This window comes from Schistocerca nitens, chromosome 4 (genome assembly GCF_023898315.1).
Source record: "Schistocerca nitens isolate TAMUIC-IGC-003100 chromosome 4, iqSchNite1.1, whole genome shotgun sequence".
In the NCBI taxonomy this organism is placed as follows: Eukaryota; Metazoa; Arthropoda; class Insecta; order Orthoptera; family Acrididae; genus Schistocerca; species Schistocerca nitens.
The window spans coordinates 805318521-805334129 of record NC_064617.1 but is presented as its reverse complement, the minus strand read 5'-3'; the positions used below and the strand labels follow the sequence as shown (position 1 = coordinate 805334129).

The 15609-nt window shown below is 39.5% G+C and overlaps 1 protein-coding gene across 1 annotated transcript in view; it reads right to left on the bottom strand.

Moving 5' to 3' along the window:
* The window catches only part of LOC126253224 (uncharacterized), a 92632-nt gene that overhangs the window by 36269 nt on the left and 40754 nt on the right, over positions 1-15609 (bottom strand). The window contains exon 2 of the mRNA XM_049954410.1: positions 3747-3949. Coding sequence (XP_049810367.1) covers positions 3747-3949 — 203 coding nt within the window. The remainder of the gene's footprint in view (positions 1-3746; positions 3950-15609) is intronic.

Genomic DNA, 15609 nt, shown 5'->3' with positions numbered 1-15609 from the left:
GTAATATGTGTTCAGAGAAAATCAATGAACGGCGAAAAAACGCGGAATCCCAGAGGTGAGATTAGCCGTAAGCTTATCGAAACTGGGGACCATGTCGATGGAGGAAGTCTGCACCCTGGAAACAAAACGGTGTATGATGGACGAAGCAAGGATCATACGAGAAGAAGAGAGCAATGAGATAATTTGTCAATAGAGGTTAACACAGACATTGAAGTGTGAAACAAATTTTTCAGAGTTAGCATTTTCAACATAGCATTGAATGCAAGTGATCATGGACCGTGGAAAAACTGAAATGAGGAGAATCACAACGTTTGAGATATTATGCTATACAAGGACGTTGAAAATTGAGTGTGCTGTAAGATAAGAAATGACGACCTCCGCAGAATCGGGAGGAGAGGAACAAGTGGAAACATTAACTAGAAGAAGGGACAGGACGATTGGACACGTGTTAAAACATTGAAGGATAACTTCCATGATACATGAAAAAATAACAGAGGGCAAAAACTAAACCTGAAAACAGAGTTTGCAATATCTGTACATAACAAGTAGTTTAGGTCGTTGCGTGCAACAACTATTCTGAAATGGAGATTGGCAGAGGAGAGAAACTAGTGGCTGGTCTCATCAAACCATCTATCAGCAGATATGTGAAAAAAGTCCTAAGGCAACGGGAACATAATCATCGTGTGAAACATAGTTAGAATTGAGATTGTTGAGCATCACTTGTCGAAAACGTGTGATACATTTACCACATGTTTCGCGACTATGTTGTTTCATTATTAAGTGCTATTGAACAAGGACAACACAAATCATTACACTGGAATACTATACATAATGTCAACCACGTGAAACTGTTTATATTGTCATGTAGTATTACAGACCCTGAAGGCATTGTGAAAGATTCTATCAGTATTGGCATATTAAGAAAGTGACGGAGAAACTTCCAGTAACAAACAAGAGAAAGCTGTTTATGCAATTATATTTTCTGGTTCTTTTACAAACATAAAGTCATCAGTAAAGCACCTTTCAAATTACTGGCATGGCTTTGAAGACATTCACTACTCTCCTCATGCGCAGCCGTTGACCATATAGCCTTGTTGCGATGTGAGCTTTTTTCGACAAATTTTGGGGTACAGGAACCTCGCTGGGTCCGTATAATACTTTTAATCAGAAGCTGAATTCCTCTTGCAACATACAAAAGGGTTTTTTATTCATCGATCTAAACCCATATAGTCTCAATTAACCGTCCTTTCATGAATACGTATCGGAGTATCTCTCAAACATTAAATTGCGCATGACTCAGAAGGTACTTTCATGCACTGTCGATCTAGAAGCAGTACTCTTGACTTGAATCACAGTACCTCATCCGTATGAGTGTTGTCCTCAAACTAAATGCTTTAAAATAATTAAGCTCTTCTTCTGCCCAATCCATGGCGTCACGAGAACTGTGTTCATCTCCACGAGTGTTTTCCTGTGTTCTGTCCTCTCTGACGGGCGCTCGCTGTTATCTTGAGTTCCGACCATGCGAAAGCGCTTCTATTCGGTGTGTAATATCTTTGCCTTGAATACTTTAAAATTAATTCACAGTCACTATGCTGAATATTCTTTCCTACACAATTTAGAGTACTTTTTTGTATCATATCCCTTTTGCTTCCGTGAGAACTACTAAAATGTCTGTTTCATTTTTAAATTATTTTCATTTCCCGCCGTGTTTTCTATGCGCTCAAAATTTGCTTTGTCTCCTGTACTTTAACCTCAACTCCCTCTTCCGCTCCACACTCATTGCTATACTAGGCATTGTTTTGATTGTTGTTATCGTTGCGACCCTCACTCCGAAAAGAAGTCTGATGCAGCTCTCCATGCTACTTTATCCCGTAAGCGACTTTATCTCTGAATAATTGCTGCTGTCTACTTGTCTTTAAACCAGCTTACTGTATTCCGCACACTTCCCTCCCTTGCCAAATTGCACGTATTCTGATGCCTCATGGCTTGTCCTATAAATTGATTTTTCTTATAGTGAATATCTGCACGCATAATCTTCATCATTCTTCTGTACCACTATACTTCGAAAGGTTCTCTTCTCTTATTGTCTGTACTCTTTGTCGTCCACGTTTCCTTCCATACAAAACTACACTTCAGAGCAATGCCTTCAGTAAAGAAAGCAGTCATAGTTGTGTGTGGCCGGCTGGCACGCGTGAAATTCGGCAGGTTTGCGCAATCTTCTTGCGATGATGAGAGACGCCTCGCCCGACGACTCACCGTGCTTTTGTCACTGCCAGTATACGCGGTGCTCTGATTTTCCGCAAAAAGAAGCTCAATCAGAGCTGTCTGCTTGGAAAGCACTTCTGTTAAAGAGGCCATTCCGAAGTTTTCGTATAGCGCCATCACCCATCGGATCTTAATGGAATTATAGGCATTGAAGAGTGAATATCCCACGTTGTCCCACATAAAATTCCGCATTCTGCAAACAAAACTCTCCGAGAGAAAAATGTGTTGCAACGCCCCTCGTACCTTCGTTTTCATAACTTTCAAAAGAATTTTTTCTAAGAAGTACATATATCAAGTACATGTATCATGTCTTTTGACGATCTGTTAGTACAAGTAATCTTCCATTTACTATACAAAGTGGTACGCAGCGAGTGGCAAAGAAAAACTATACTTGGGTACCTTGGTCATTTCGACCATTTAGTATCCAAAATATCATATTTTAGCGATTGGCGACTCCATGGAGTGCTGTGTGCACAACGACCATATATGTTAAATTAAAAGGAAAGTCAGCGTTCACCGTAATATTGATGTTTCATTGATGGCAGAATCGATTTTCGATCACATACTGATCATCTTCAGTTCTGATATGTACAAATTAAACTCAGACACTGGTATCAAGTTATCAACAACCAAAACTGACAAGTTTTGGTTATTAATTATTGGTTATTGATAACTTGATACCAGTGTCTGAGTTTAATTTGTACATATCAGCAAAGAAGATGATCACTATGTAATCGAAAATCGATTCTGCCATGAATAAAACATCAATATTACGGCCAACGCTGACTTTCCTTTTAATTTCATATTTTATCGTTTCACAGGGAAATCAGCCAAAATATTTCTCATGAGCTGCTTTTTATTTCAGAAATAAAGCTGCCAAATTCCTTTTTTTAGTACTCCCTTCCCTCTTCGATTGCTATTCTATATATGTCAGTTCTTGTTTCATAGTCTCATTTCTCTCTTTGGTATCCAGTCTCTCCTTCCTCACTTTCTTCTTTCCATAGAAAGCAAAAAACCGTGCTAACACTTATAAACTAGTGGATGGCATTTGCTTTCCTACACAAGTTATTAAAATTTGCTAGCGGCTCCGCGCGTTGGATGTGCGTCACGGGAAGCGTACCTGGCCACCTTGATCATTTCGACCATTTAATATCCAAAATATCGTATTTTAGCGTTTCACAGGAAAATCAGCCAAAATATTTCTCATGGTCTGCTTTTTACTTCCGAAATAAAGCTGCCAAATTCCTTTTTTTAGTACTCCCTTCCCTTTTCGATTGCTATTCCATATCTGTCAGTTCTCGTTTCGTGGTCTCATTTCTCCCTTTGTTATCCAGTCTCTCATTCCTCACGTTATTCTTTCTCTAGAAAGCACAAAACCGTGTTAACACTTATAAGCTAGTGGATGGCATTTGCTTTCCTACACACGTTATTACACTTCGCGCGCAGCTCCGCAAGGTGGATGTGCGTCACGGGCAGCGTACCTGGACAGGGGCAGTCCTGCGCACGCGCTTGCAGCTGCCGGTGTAGTAGAGGCGGCGCACGAAGGCCCACAGGAACTTGATGGCGCGAGTAAACAGCTTTCCGAAGTCCGCCAACAGGATCAGGAACAGCGGGATGCCGAAGATGGCGTACACGATCGTGATTGCGCGTCCCGTCGTCGTCTTGGGTGAGATGTGCCCGTAGCCTGCACACATCACATTCCCAGTTCGTTAATACATCACTAAGATCCGGAGCCGGCAGAGACTCTATTCACTTAATCAACACTATATATTTGGAAACAATATAAGTATATGATTTTCATAAATATTAAAGCAGTTGCTGTACGCTTTTGTATGCAGTTACGGCAAAATCCTTTCCAGGGTGACATCCGATTTGAAAACACAGAACTGCTCACAGTGAATCTTTCGGAATGAAATTCTTCTGATTGTGTGACTGCATCATGTGCTATAAAAGTACGATGCCAACGTTACGAATGCTATAGCAGGCACCGTGCAACAGGGTGATTAACACTGCCTGAAATAGCAGCAGAAACATAGTTTCGTAAAATAAGATGCTGCCACACACTAGTCGGCCAATAAAACCTACTACGAGGATCACAGTACAAGTAAAGAAAGTTTTATCTAACGTACTAGGACATTTTTCTCCATCTCCATCGCCATGTCAGAGTTCCTTCTAGATCACGCTCATAGATCCTAGCGTCGGTATGACTCTAACAGAAGGGATGGTCGTCCACTGTTTACATTTGCAATTTTAAAAGGTGTGTCAAAATTAACGATCACGTCAAGTGTGAGGTTCATAGTATAACACGGTTTCTGGTTCATAGTACAATAAGGTTTCTTAATGCAAGAAAACGTTCGCCCTGTCAAAATTTACAAACAGGTAACTGGAGTTTATGAAATTTATTGAATGAAACTGCAGTTCGAACATGGTGCATCACGTTTAATGTTGGGCGAATAAATATTCATGATGAAGAATGGTCAATTCTACCTCCAGTTGAGGAAAAATTGAACATGACAGGTGTTTCACTAATCGTGAACAGAGGTAGCGCTTTGCTGAAACTGCACAACCATTTCTTTATCAAAATTCCAGTGCTATAGAAAAGTGTGTGCCAGGCGGGTTGCTCAGCTTTTGTCGTATGAACTCAAAGAAGTAATGAATGGCAGCTGCATTGACTTTTGTCACTCTGTACGACAAGGATGGTGAGAAGTTTCTGAAGTAGATGGTTACTGGTGACGAGATCTGGGTTTCGCACGAAAGTCATGTTAATGGAACGGCGTAAGTCACGCAGCCAAACAAATTCTGAGCACCAAAAAGATTGTGATCACAGGGTTCTGAGTTCGAAGTGTTGTCCAGTTCATTGAATTTATGCCTACAGAAGGGATCGAAGTGAAGCGACTTACTGTCAAATCTTTCACCTACCATACCACGCCGTTCAAAACAAATTACCTATATTGTTGTCCGGCGGCATTATGGCTCTGAGCACTATTGGACTTAACTTCTGAGGTCATCAGTCCCCTAGAACTTAGAACTACTTAAACCTAACTAACCTAAGGACAGCACACACATCCGTGCCCGAGGCAGGATTCGAACCTGCGACCGTAGCGCCTAGAACCGCTCGACCACTCTGGCCGGCGGTGGCATTATGCTTCTTCATGATAAAGTTCACCAGCATTCTGGTGCGATGACGAAGGATTGACTTCGGCAGTTAAAACAGGATGTTTTCGAATATTCATCTTATAGTCTGGACTTACGCCCGAGCGATTACCATATTTTTTTCGGATAAACGACGGACAACACTACAAAAATGCGACGAATTGAAATTGGATGTTAATGACTAACTCAACAACTTGGAGGCGGCTAAGTATGCAGTAGGCATAGGAAATCTGCTGGGGCGCTGGGAGTACGAAAAAAGAAAGACGCTGTAAGCCCACCGTAAGCTATACAAACATTCTTCATACAATGAATAAAAAATCTAACTTGACATTCGTTTTTCTCGAAGGCATCAATGACAGACTGATCTAATTGACGATTGTGGTGATACATAGAAAGGCTGTTTTGTCACGCCCCCTTACAAGAGATGACGTAGACTATGGACTTATACTAATTTCTTTTTACGTGGTTGCAAACGGTGCTATTAATCTCTGGAACCCATAGTACGTAAATTCAATATTACGTACAGCTGATTGGGAAAGATTGGGAAGAAGATATTTGAGTTGGAGACCCTGTTCAAAAGGTAGCTATATTTAAAAGCTATCCTCATATTTTCATCGCTCTCAGTTGGACATTTAGAATTTCATGACACCTTTCGATCTCTTTGCGTCATCTTCGTATCCAAAACAAAGTAAAGCTAAATATGTATCGCTTAACATTTTACAAATAGTAGAAAAGAACTGTACTTAAATGCAGAATTTACGTAACACCCGGTCCTCTTCTGTCAGAACCTCACGTCAGAGTACTATGTTTTGCAGTTGCGATCAGTGTTTTAAATTGGTATCTGGTGGAGATAGGGTGAGGGGGGGGAGGGAAGGGAAGGGGTGAAGAGAGGAAGGGGAGAATGTAGCGAGGGTGTTTAAGAGAGGGGAAAGAAAGAAGCTCTCTTTTGACGTGATTGTTTCGGGACTACCTGATCTCGAAGTGGGTGTCTCGGAACTATATGTTTTAAGTTTGTAGGTAATAAAGTGTTACGTTATCAGGCTATGTCCATGGCACCTAACTCGATTATAAGGTGGGTTATCCATCAGTCAGACTACGTTATAAATCATTTCATTGGTCTCCCCGTTGGTGTACCACGTTTCTTTCCATTTGTGAAGTGCATTATTTTACGTTCCTAAAGATTTAAGAGAAGTGCTTAACCTTTTCACCACTTTTAAATCTTATAATGATCTGACTAATATTTCTGCATCATTTTAGCATTTTCAGACAGTACATTACAGACAACCACAACATCAGTGAAATGTCTGACGCTACTATTAATATTATCTGCAAGTCTCTTAGTAGCTACATCCTTCCCACCCAGAAATCCCCGATCATGTCATAAATGCTGTTTGACATCACATGTGATCATACTTTCAATAATAAATGCAGAACAGGTACAGAGTCAAATATTTTTCAGAGGTCACGACATACTGCATCTTCTCGAAGAGCTTGATAGATGATTTTCACAATGTAATGTAAGGAAAGAGGGAGTTGGGTTTCGCATATACAATGTCTTCGGAATTCACGCTTATAAGCTTGGAGGTGATTCTTTTCTAGATACTGAAATATGTCCAAAGATCCTACAATAATTGGATGTCAAAGACAATGGACGATGGTATTAAGGATCATTTCTGCTACCCTTGCTGTAGGCAGGCATGACCTCTGCTTTCCTCCAACCATCAGCAATGGATGCTTGACAAATAGGTGTCACATAAAATTTCGGCACTGAAATTTAATCACGAAAGCTGTGAGGAACTTTTATTCTGAATATATGTGATTCATACGCCACATTATTCGCTCGTCGGAGAAATGTATGGGCGTCAAATATCGCCAAGTTGAAGTAAGTAGGGGAACCCGGGGGAGAACGGAACACCGGGGCAGAATGAAGATGTACATATTTTCGTGTCTAGGAGGTGCTGCCAACGATCGGCAGTAAGTAGAACTAGTTGAGACAGTTACTGCTCAACCTTGGGAGCCATGTTTGTTTGGTTTTCACTAAGGGTTGGGTCGTCAAGTTTTCGTTGTGCTAATTTTTTCTCCTGCCTTGTAACATCTAGCGAACTGGAAACAAGAAAAAGTATACCCACTTATTTACAGTACGACTATTGTTAGTAGATGCTTAAAATATGTTTAATTATCTTTAGTTTCATGCAGTTAAATGTTTGTTTTCGTATCTTTGTTTAGTGGCCTTACCTCCATAACCTAATCCATGTACCTGGGGCGGAATGGGGAAGTACCCCATTCTGCCCCGCTGCATTTTTAACAAAGACATCGCTTTTATTAGGCTCCTAATCTATTTTGCTTTCGATTTCAGATGGTTCGAGTACATAAGAGAAAATCAAATAGGCAGGCCATGAACAATGCTGTGGAGGCGCTTAATTCTGTCCATTGTTGGTATTTGAAGGCCTCAAACCAATTAGACCTTCCCCAGACGACTCTGCAAAGATACGTTAGAAAAAAGAAGGGAAAACACTGACTACAAAATTGATAAAATAGTTGGAAAGTTTAAAAACGTATTTACAGAAGAAGAGGAACTTGAGCTCGTTAAGTACTTAAAAAGTATGGAGGCTAGGTTATTCAGCTTAACAGTCAAAGACTTGCGTAACCTAGCTTATCAGCTGGCTGTAAGAAATGGAACTGTTCATAGATTTAAAAATGAAATTGCAGGCCAAGATTGGGCCAACGGATTCCGTAACCCTTTGTTGCCTGACGGTACTTAAAAGTACCAGTAAGTTTTGACTCTCATTATTTTCTCGTGGTGCACTTTCGTGATCTGAGAGTCTGTCGGTACGTAACAGTAACTCTGCTCTGCTGTTTCATAGATGTTATTGTGTAATACATAGACCTCTCTGGTGGTCAGAGCTTGAAATTGTTTTTCGCGCGCTGCTGTGAAAACAGAAGATTGTATGTGCTTGTGTCCATGGTGTTGCCTGAATTTGTGCGCAATTTATTGAAACTTCCGTTGAGTTTTCCATTGTACGTACTTACCTTCTTTGTTTTTTTATAATAGTTTGAAGCATTATGTTACAAGTGAATGAGATAAAGTGGAAAATATAAGGCTGACTTATTAGTACCGTCAGGTTGTGCGAACACTTTATTGTAGCAATAATGCGTTACCCCTCACTAGTTGTTCTGTCCACTTTTTCTCACACAGAAGTCCGTAAATACATTTGCCTGTGGAACAATTAGAACAAAGAGGAAAGGTTTGTCAGGGAATTTACCTGAAGAAAAATGTCTAAAGCGTGGTGAATCAAATCACAGAGAGTCATCTTTAGACCTAACAGTATTTCACTGGAGGGAAAATAGTGTATTTTCCGTCAAACTTCCATGGCACTGAACAGAGCGTAGTGACAAGAAAACAGAAAGATGGAACTAGTATGACTATACCATGTCCAGTTATCGTATGTGATTACAATAAAAATATGGGTGGTGTGGATCATGCAGACAGATTACGTTCAACTTATGGTCTTGACAAGCGATCAAAGAAATGGTGGCACCGTCTCTTCTGGGGAGCAATAGAAATTGGTTTTGTCAATGCTTACGTCATTTTCAGTTATCTACATGGGGCACTGCCACTGCTGGATTTCAGGCGTGCTGTGGCAGTAGGGCTAATGAATGAACAGCAAGTGCCAAATCTCAAAAAGAGAAACTCTGGTAAAGATGAAATAACTCCCCCAAAGAGAAGGAAGGATAACTTTTCTGTTCCGAAGGATGTACGTCTTGGCAACCGAGCAAACCATATTGTAGTGTTCAGTTGTAAAAGAGGACGATTCGAAATGTGTGAGAAAAATAAAATTCAGTCGAGACCACATTCACAATGTAGTACATGTAAAGTGTATTTGTGCTGCAATGAGAAAAAGAACTGTTTCCTACAATTTCGTGAGGTATCACTAAATATGTGATATGTATATACTGTCAGAAATGTATAGCTAAGTTACTATGTATTGTGAAGTTGCTCTAGAATAATTTCATGTGAAATTTTAAAAAAAATTTGAAATATCATATTTCTGTTATTTAATTTTCTAATGTAAAAATATTTAATATTTATGTGGAATAAAGTACATGTTATAAAAATTGGAGCATTTTTCTGCGCATGTTGTGATTCTGTCCATGGAGTCTGACGGTACTTCTGAGTACCAGGAGAGAAAAAAGTTGTGAAAAATAAAATAAAATTTTACAAAAAATCCTACCGTCATTTGAGGCCACAATAGCATAAATTCTGCAAAGAAAATGTTAAAAAGTAAATTTCTTCCTATGTCAGGAAACAAAGGGTTAAAAGACATCCTACTTTATCTGTTCGCAAACACGAAGCAACACCTGGTGCAAGAGCGATGGGTTTTAATAAAGTGCCTGTCGACAGGTTTTTTTCGTTACTAACAAATGTAATTGACAAACAAAAACTAATAGCTTCTCAAATATTTAATTGTGATAAAACAGGAGTTTCGGTTAACCCTAAAAACCAACCATAGATCATAGCTTGCAAGGGGAAACGTCAAGAAGAATTGTTAACATCTGCAGAAAGGGGCGAAAATGTAACCTGCCTCTTTTGTATGTCAGCAAGCAGAGCTTACATGACTCCAATGCTTATTTTTCCACGAAAGAATAAGCAGAAAGAATTTGAGTTAGGACTGCCAACAGGAGATTGGGCTGAGGTCCACAGCACCGGATGGATGACCACAGAGTCATTCTTTGTATGGTTTCGAAAATTTGTGGAATCTTCTAAGGCGTCAAAAGACTTCCCAGTTCTTCTTATATTAGATGGCCACTCAACACATACCAAGAACATGGAGTTATAGACTACGCGAGGGAGAGTGGCGTTTCGTTGCTATGTTTACCACCACATTGCTCTCACAGACTTCAGCCGCTTGATGTTTCTTTTATGAAGCCTTTAAGTCTTCATTATAGTGATGAGTTTCGAAAATGGCTACGAAGCAACCCAGGGAAAGTCGTAACTATAATTTCAACGCTTTTTGGTTCAACTTTCATCAAAAGTGCAACAATGAAAACCGCTATTAAAGGTTTCGAGGCTACAGGAGTATGGACCACGGACCCACCCATATTCACCGATGCAGATTTCCTCCCGGCAGAGACAACTGACATCCGACTTGAAAGGGCATCAGATAAAGAAGTTATTATATCTGGAGCTGACAATTGGAATTCCCTTCAGCTTGCACACCAACTAAAAAAGGCGACGCCAACGGGTTATATGATCAAGTTGGCGAGGTTTCAGCGAATTGTAACAATGGACTGCCGCCTAAGAATGACAAAGTTGTTGACACTAATTGTACTAGTCCTGGGTCCTCTTGCATGACAACTGACAACACGACATCCTCATTTCATATTTCACCATAAATTCTGATGCCCTTGCCAAAAGTTAACGAAAGCACGAAGAGGGCGAAACGGAAGAGGGGGAAGACCATTGTTTTAACTGATTCGCCGTACAAAAATGAGTTAGAAGCCATTATTAAGGAAAAGGAGGAAAAGAATTTTGCCAAAGAAGAAAGAGCAAAGAAATGCTATTTGCGAAAGAGAGTAAAATTAAGAATTCAAAAAAGAAAGGAAAGGGCCTCATGAAAAAAGAAGGAGAGAGCATCCAGTATAACGAGAGTGATTGCGAGGAAAGTTCTAACTATGAATGTTTATATTGTGGTGAGTTTTATTCAAAATCAGTTGAAGGTTGGGTCGCTTGTTCCTTGTACAAAAAATGGGCACACGATTCTTGTGCAGGAATAGATAGCGAAGATGATAAGTCTCTCCTCGTGTGTGAATTTTGTAAATAGCCTTAAGAAAAGGATACAATACATGAACATTGTAGTTTGACATTAACATTCACTTTAAACTAAATAAATACCGAGTAAGCCAATAGTTTCTGCATTTCCGATAATTTTATACGTTTTTATAGTCACTTGTGCTTACCGTGCACGGGGCAGAATGGGGCAAATGACATACCTTTCTGCTTTTGAGTGAAAAAAATATTGTTCTTTTTTATGGCAATGTTCTTGTATTTTTGTGATTAATACATCATAATGCGTTCATATAAAAATTGGCAACTCTCTTATTTAACACTTTTGTACTTTTAATCAATGTTTTCAACTTTGTACCCCTGGTTCCCCTATATTCATAGAAACTGACTGAATTTTCTCATATTTCTTAAGTCAATATCAGGTAAACATTCCTTTATATAAAACAACGGGTTTCGACAGACGCTGCTGTCATCTTCAGCTCTTAAAAACGTCTTTTTGTTACGAAACGTGTTCATTTTAAGCTGGACCTCACGCCAAGCAGTCATGTGGATAAAAAAAAGCATATCACTAAACATTTGTCATGACTTAAATACAAAGTGTTTCAAAAAGAATATACGTATTTCGAATGAATATATTTATTAAACTTTAAAACATGCGAATATGCAACTCTACACACATATTTAAGAACCTCCAAAGTTCAGATTACAGATGTTCAATATGTCCTCCATCAGCAACATGAACAAAATATCACATCGATTCTCAAATTCCTCCCATACTCTGGGAAGCATGACCTTCGTTACTGATGTTATGGCAGTACGAATCCGGTTCTTTAACTCTTCCAGGTTATTTGGGAGCGTTGGTACATAAACTTTGTCTTTAACGAAACTCCACATGAAGAAGTCAGAGTGTGTCAAATCCGGTGACCGTGGAACCCATCTGACACATGCTAAGTCTCCAGCTCCTTGACGACCAATCCAAGAGTTCGGTAGAGTTTCATTCAGATATTCATTCACTTGGCGACTCGTTTTGTTGAAAAATGATCTCCGTGCAGCCTCGGAAACAACCAGTTTTGTAACATAGCGAGATACTGCGGACCGTTAACCTTCTTTCCATTAGAGAAGAATGGTCCGTAAACAGATGTTCGGGATATCACACAAAACACATTGACTTTGGTCGAATCTCGTACATGTTCAATGGCTCATGTGGGTTCTGTAGGTCCCAAATTCGAACACTGTGTTTCTTTAGCTGAACACTAACATGGAAAGCCACATCATCAGTGAATACGATGCGTTGTGCGAAAGTGTTATCATTGTCAATAGCATCAAGAATCTTGTTACAAAATGCTACTTGTTTGTGTTTGTCATCAGGACGCAGAGCTTGTAACAGATGTAACTTGTACGGCTTCGTAACCAACCGACGTCTCAAAAGACGTCAAATTGTTATTTTAGGCACTTTTAACTCCCGACTGGCATGACGAGTTGATTTTTAAGGACTACTTTTGAAAGCAGTTTGAATTCGTGCAACATTTTCTTCAGGAACACGGGGGCGCCCAGCACTCTTTCCTTTACATACACATGCTGCATCTAGAAACTTTGGATACCATCTGTGAATGTTCCACCCATTTGGAGGATCAATTTGGTACCTCATCCTGAAACGTCTTTGCAATGTAATCACAGAATTGCACTTCGCAAACTCGAGAACATAAAATGATTTCTGCTGCGGAGTAACCATTTTAAACATATGACAGTTACCAAGCAAAACAGAAGACAACTGACATCTAGCGGCTATTAATATAAACTGGACTATATATTCGTTTCTCCATTAGCGCAGCGATCGATAGTTTGGACAAATTAATACTTTGTAATACGTATATTCTTTTTGAAGCACCCTATTTTTAAAAACATAAAGCATCTTAGGCATTTTGCCAGGTCCATATACAAAAATAGCCCGTGTAAATATAAAAGAAATGCAGTGAAACTACAGAAACGAAGAACTGAAATGGATTTACCATCTTTTTACAATGAAAAATATGGTGAAAAATACGTCTATGGAAGACATTACAGTGACTGCTGCAACATCAATACACAGTTGTGCACGTTTAAGGATATTCCGATTCATCTGGCATAAAGCTCGAATATCCATGACGCCAACTTCATAGCTGATGTCGTCCTTCAGTTCTTGTATTCTGTGTGGATTTGTTTCATAGACCTTGCTCTTCAAGTGTCCTTACAGGAAAAATATCACATGTTGTGAGGTCCGGTGAACGTGGTGGCTTTAAATGTTTGCCGACAGTTCGTTCATCTGTGCAGACATCGTGGACTCGTTCCTGGGGTATCTTAGACTTGTGGGATGTTGCCCCATCTTGCTGAAAAACGTGGTATTATCTTCCATTTTCAGCAAGTTGAGCTCAGAATGTATCAGAAATTTCCGTATATGCCACTGTATTGAGATAGTGTTAAGAAATGTCGATCCAAGTATGTGCGTTCCTGTTACACCGCACCAGACCTCGATTTTCTCATCATGGAGTGTTTGCTGGCACACACACTGTTAGGGTTCTCTGTTGCTCGGTACCTCGTATTCTGAGAATTTATGTGAGTGGGAAGATGAAACCATGCTGCATCATTCATGATGTTATGGAAAGGGTTGATGTTACTCACATGTAAAGCTTTTCAATATCCACTGGCAACTCCTACTCACATGCACCTTTTGGGCCAGTTTACGTGCAGACCACTTTGTACTCTGAGTAATTCTTCTGCTAAAGGCTGCAATAGCTGCTGGTGTGCAAAGTGAAGGCATTCTTTGTCGTTTTACATTTTACAGCTATCCTTAGGTCCGTCAATTTTTATACAGACTGTTTATTGCTCTCTTTGCTGGTAGTCCTTTATCCCGATACCTGACCACGAAAATTTCGAGAGTTTCCTTAAGCGAACCCGTTTTCATGTATGCTTCCCAAATTTTAATTCTGTCTTGTATCGAGAAAGTCATTTTGTAGACCGCAAAGATAAACGTCTAACTTCACTGAAGAAATAAAGTAAAATGCTGACAGAAGAATGCTAACAATCGATTGTTGTATAAAACTGTTAATTTTTCTGGGCGTTTATTTCAGAAGTCAAAATATTGTATTCGCATTGAAAGAGGAGGCCGGCTACTCTTAACTGTGCCACCCTGTATATACCGATCACAGGTGATTGTTACGACACAGAAACACAGCACACCATGGCACACCCGTTTACAAAATGTGGACGTAGTCTAAACATTTAAAATCCACCAGTTGGATTTTCAACATTTAGAATATGTCCAGCTTATGTAAACAGATGTACTACTGTGTACTATGTTTTCTGACATAATAATCATCTATGAGCGTTTTGTACGTATATTGACATGGTCATTTGCACAAGGTCCTTTATGTTTTTAAATACTTTACTTGTGACAAAATTCTGTAGTGTGCCGCTTCTTGTCCACGTGATAACTAGGCATGAGATCTTACTTGAAATGAACGTGTTTCATAACTAAAAGATTTTTTAAGACTTGAAGATGACAGCAGAGTTTGTCGAAACCGGTTGTTTTAAATAAAGAAATATTTATGCGATCTTGGCTTTAGAAAGGTTTAAGCTTTCATAAAAACATTTGTGATTTTGACTTGTAAAGTACAATTAATGGTTTACATAAAAAATGGGTAATACCCAAATTAACTCATGATAGACAATATTCTGCGTTTTAATTGTGTATTATAAACTGTGTGTAACGTAGTATACATTTTAACAGCAGCAATCGTTTGTGTGTGTGTGTGTGTGTGTGTGTGTGTGCGTGCGTGTGTGTGTACTTGTGTCTGTGTGTATGTGTCTGTCAAGCTTAGTAATGGCATTTAACACAGCCTCAGTGGCTGTGTGAAGTTGAATTAATAATTAAAGAATTAAAAAAAAAAACCGACCAGTTGTTGTAATGGAAAGCACACAATCTAAGAGCGGGCTGTTCTTAATTGAAGAACACTCTTAGGAAGAATACATGCGAGGATATGATATTGTACATCCACGTCTTCGAGCGACTGGTAAGTATTTCATATGAGATCAGTCGGAATGTGGATGACGGAAAATGTTCGTAGTAAGCATACTTTAGATGAAATTAGTAAAAAACAGTCCCGATCGCACAATAATTTACTAAAAATACGACTGATTTCGGTCACTAGTAGTAGGCCCTCTTCAGATAACGCACCATCCGGCTACCGATGGTGACTCTTGGAACAGATGTGCTGATCCTAGTCGCAAGCAGCAGTTTTGTGACTGCACCTGCCTGCACTTAAATCTGCTAGATATCGCCGCGTATCCTGTTCTACAGATCAAGCGCACCTCCTACGTGCTTTCTGTGTTGAGATGTCGACATCCAACAACTACTCCTCTGCTCTTTC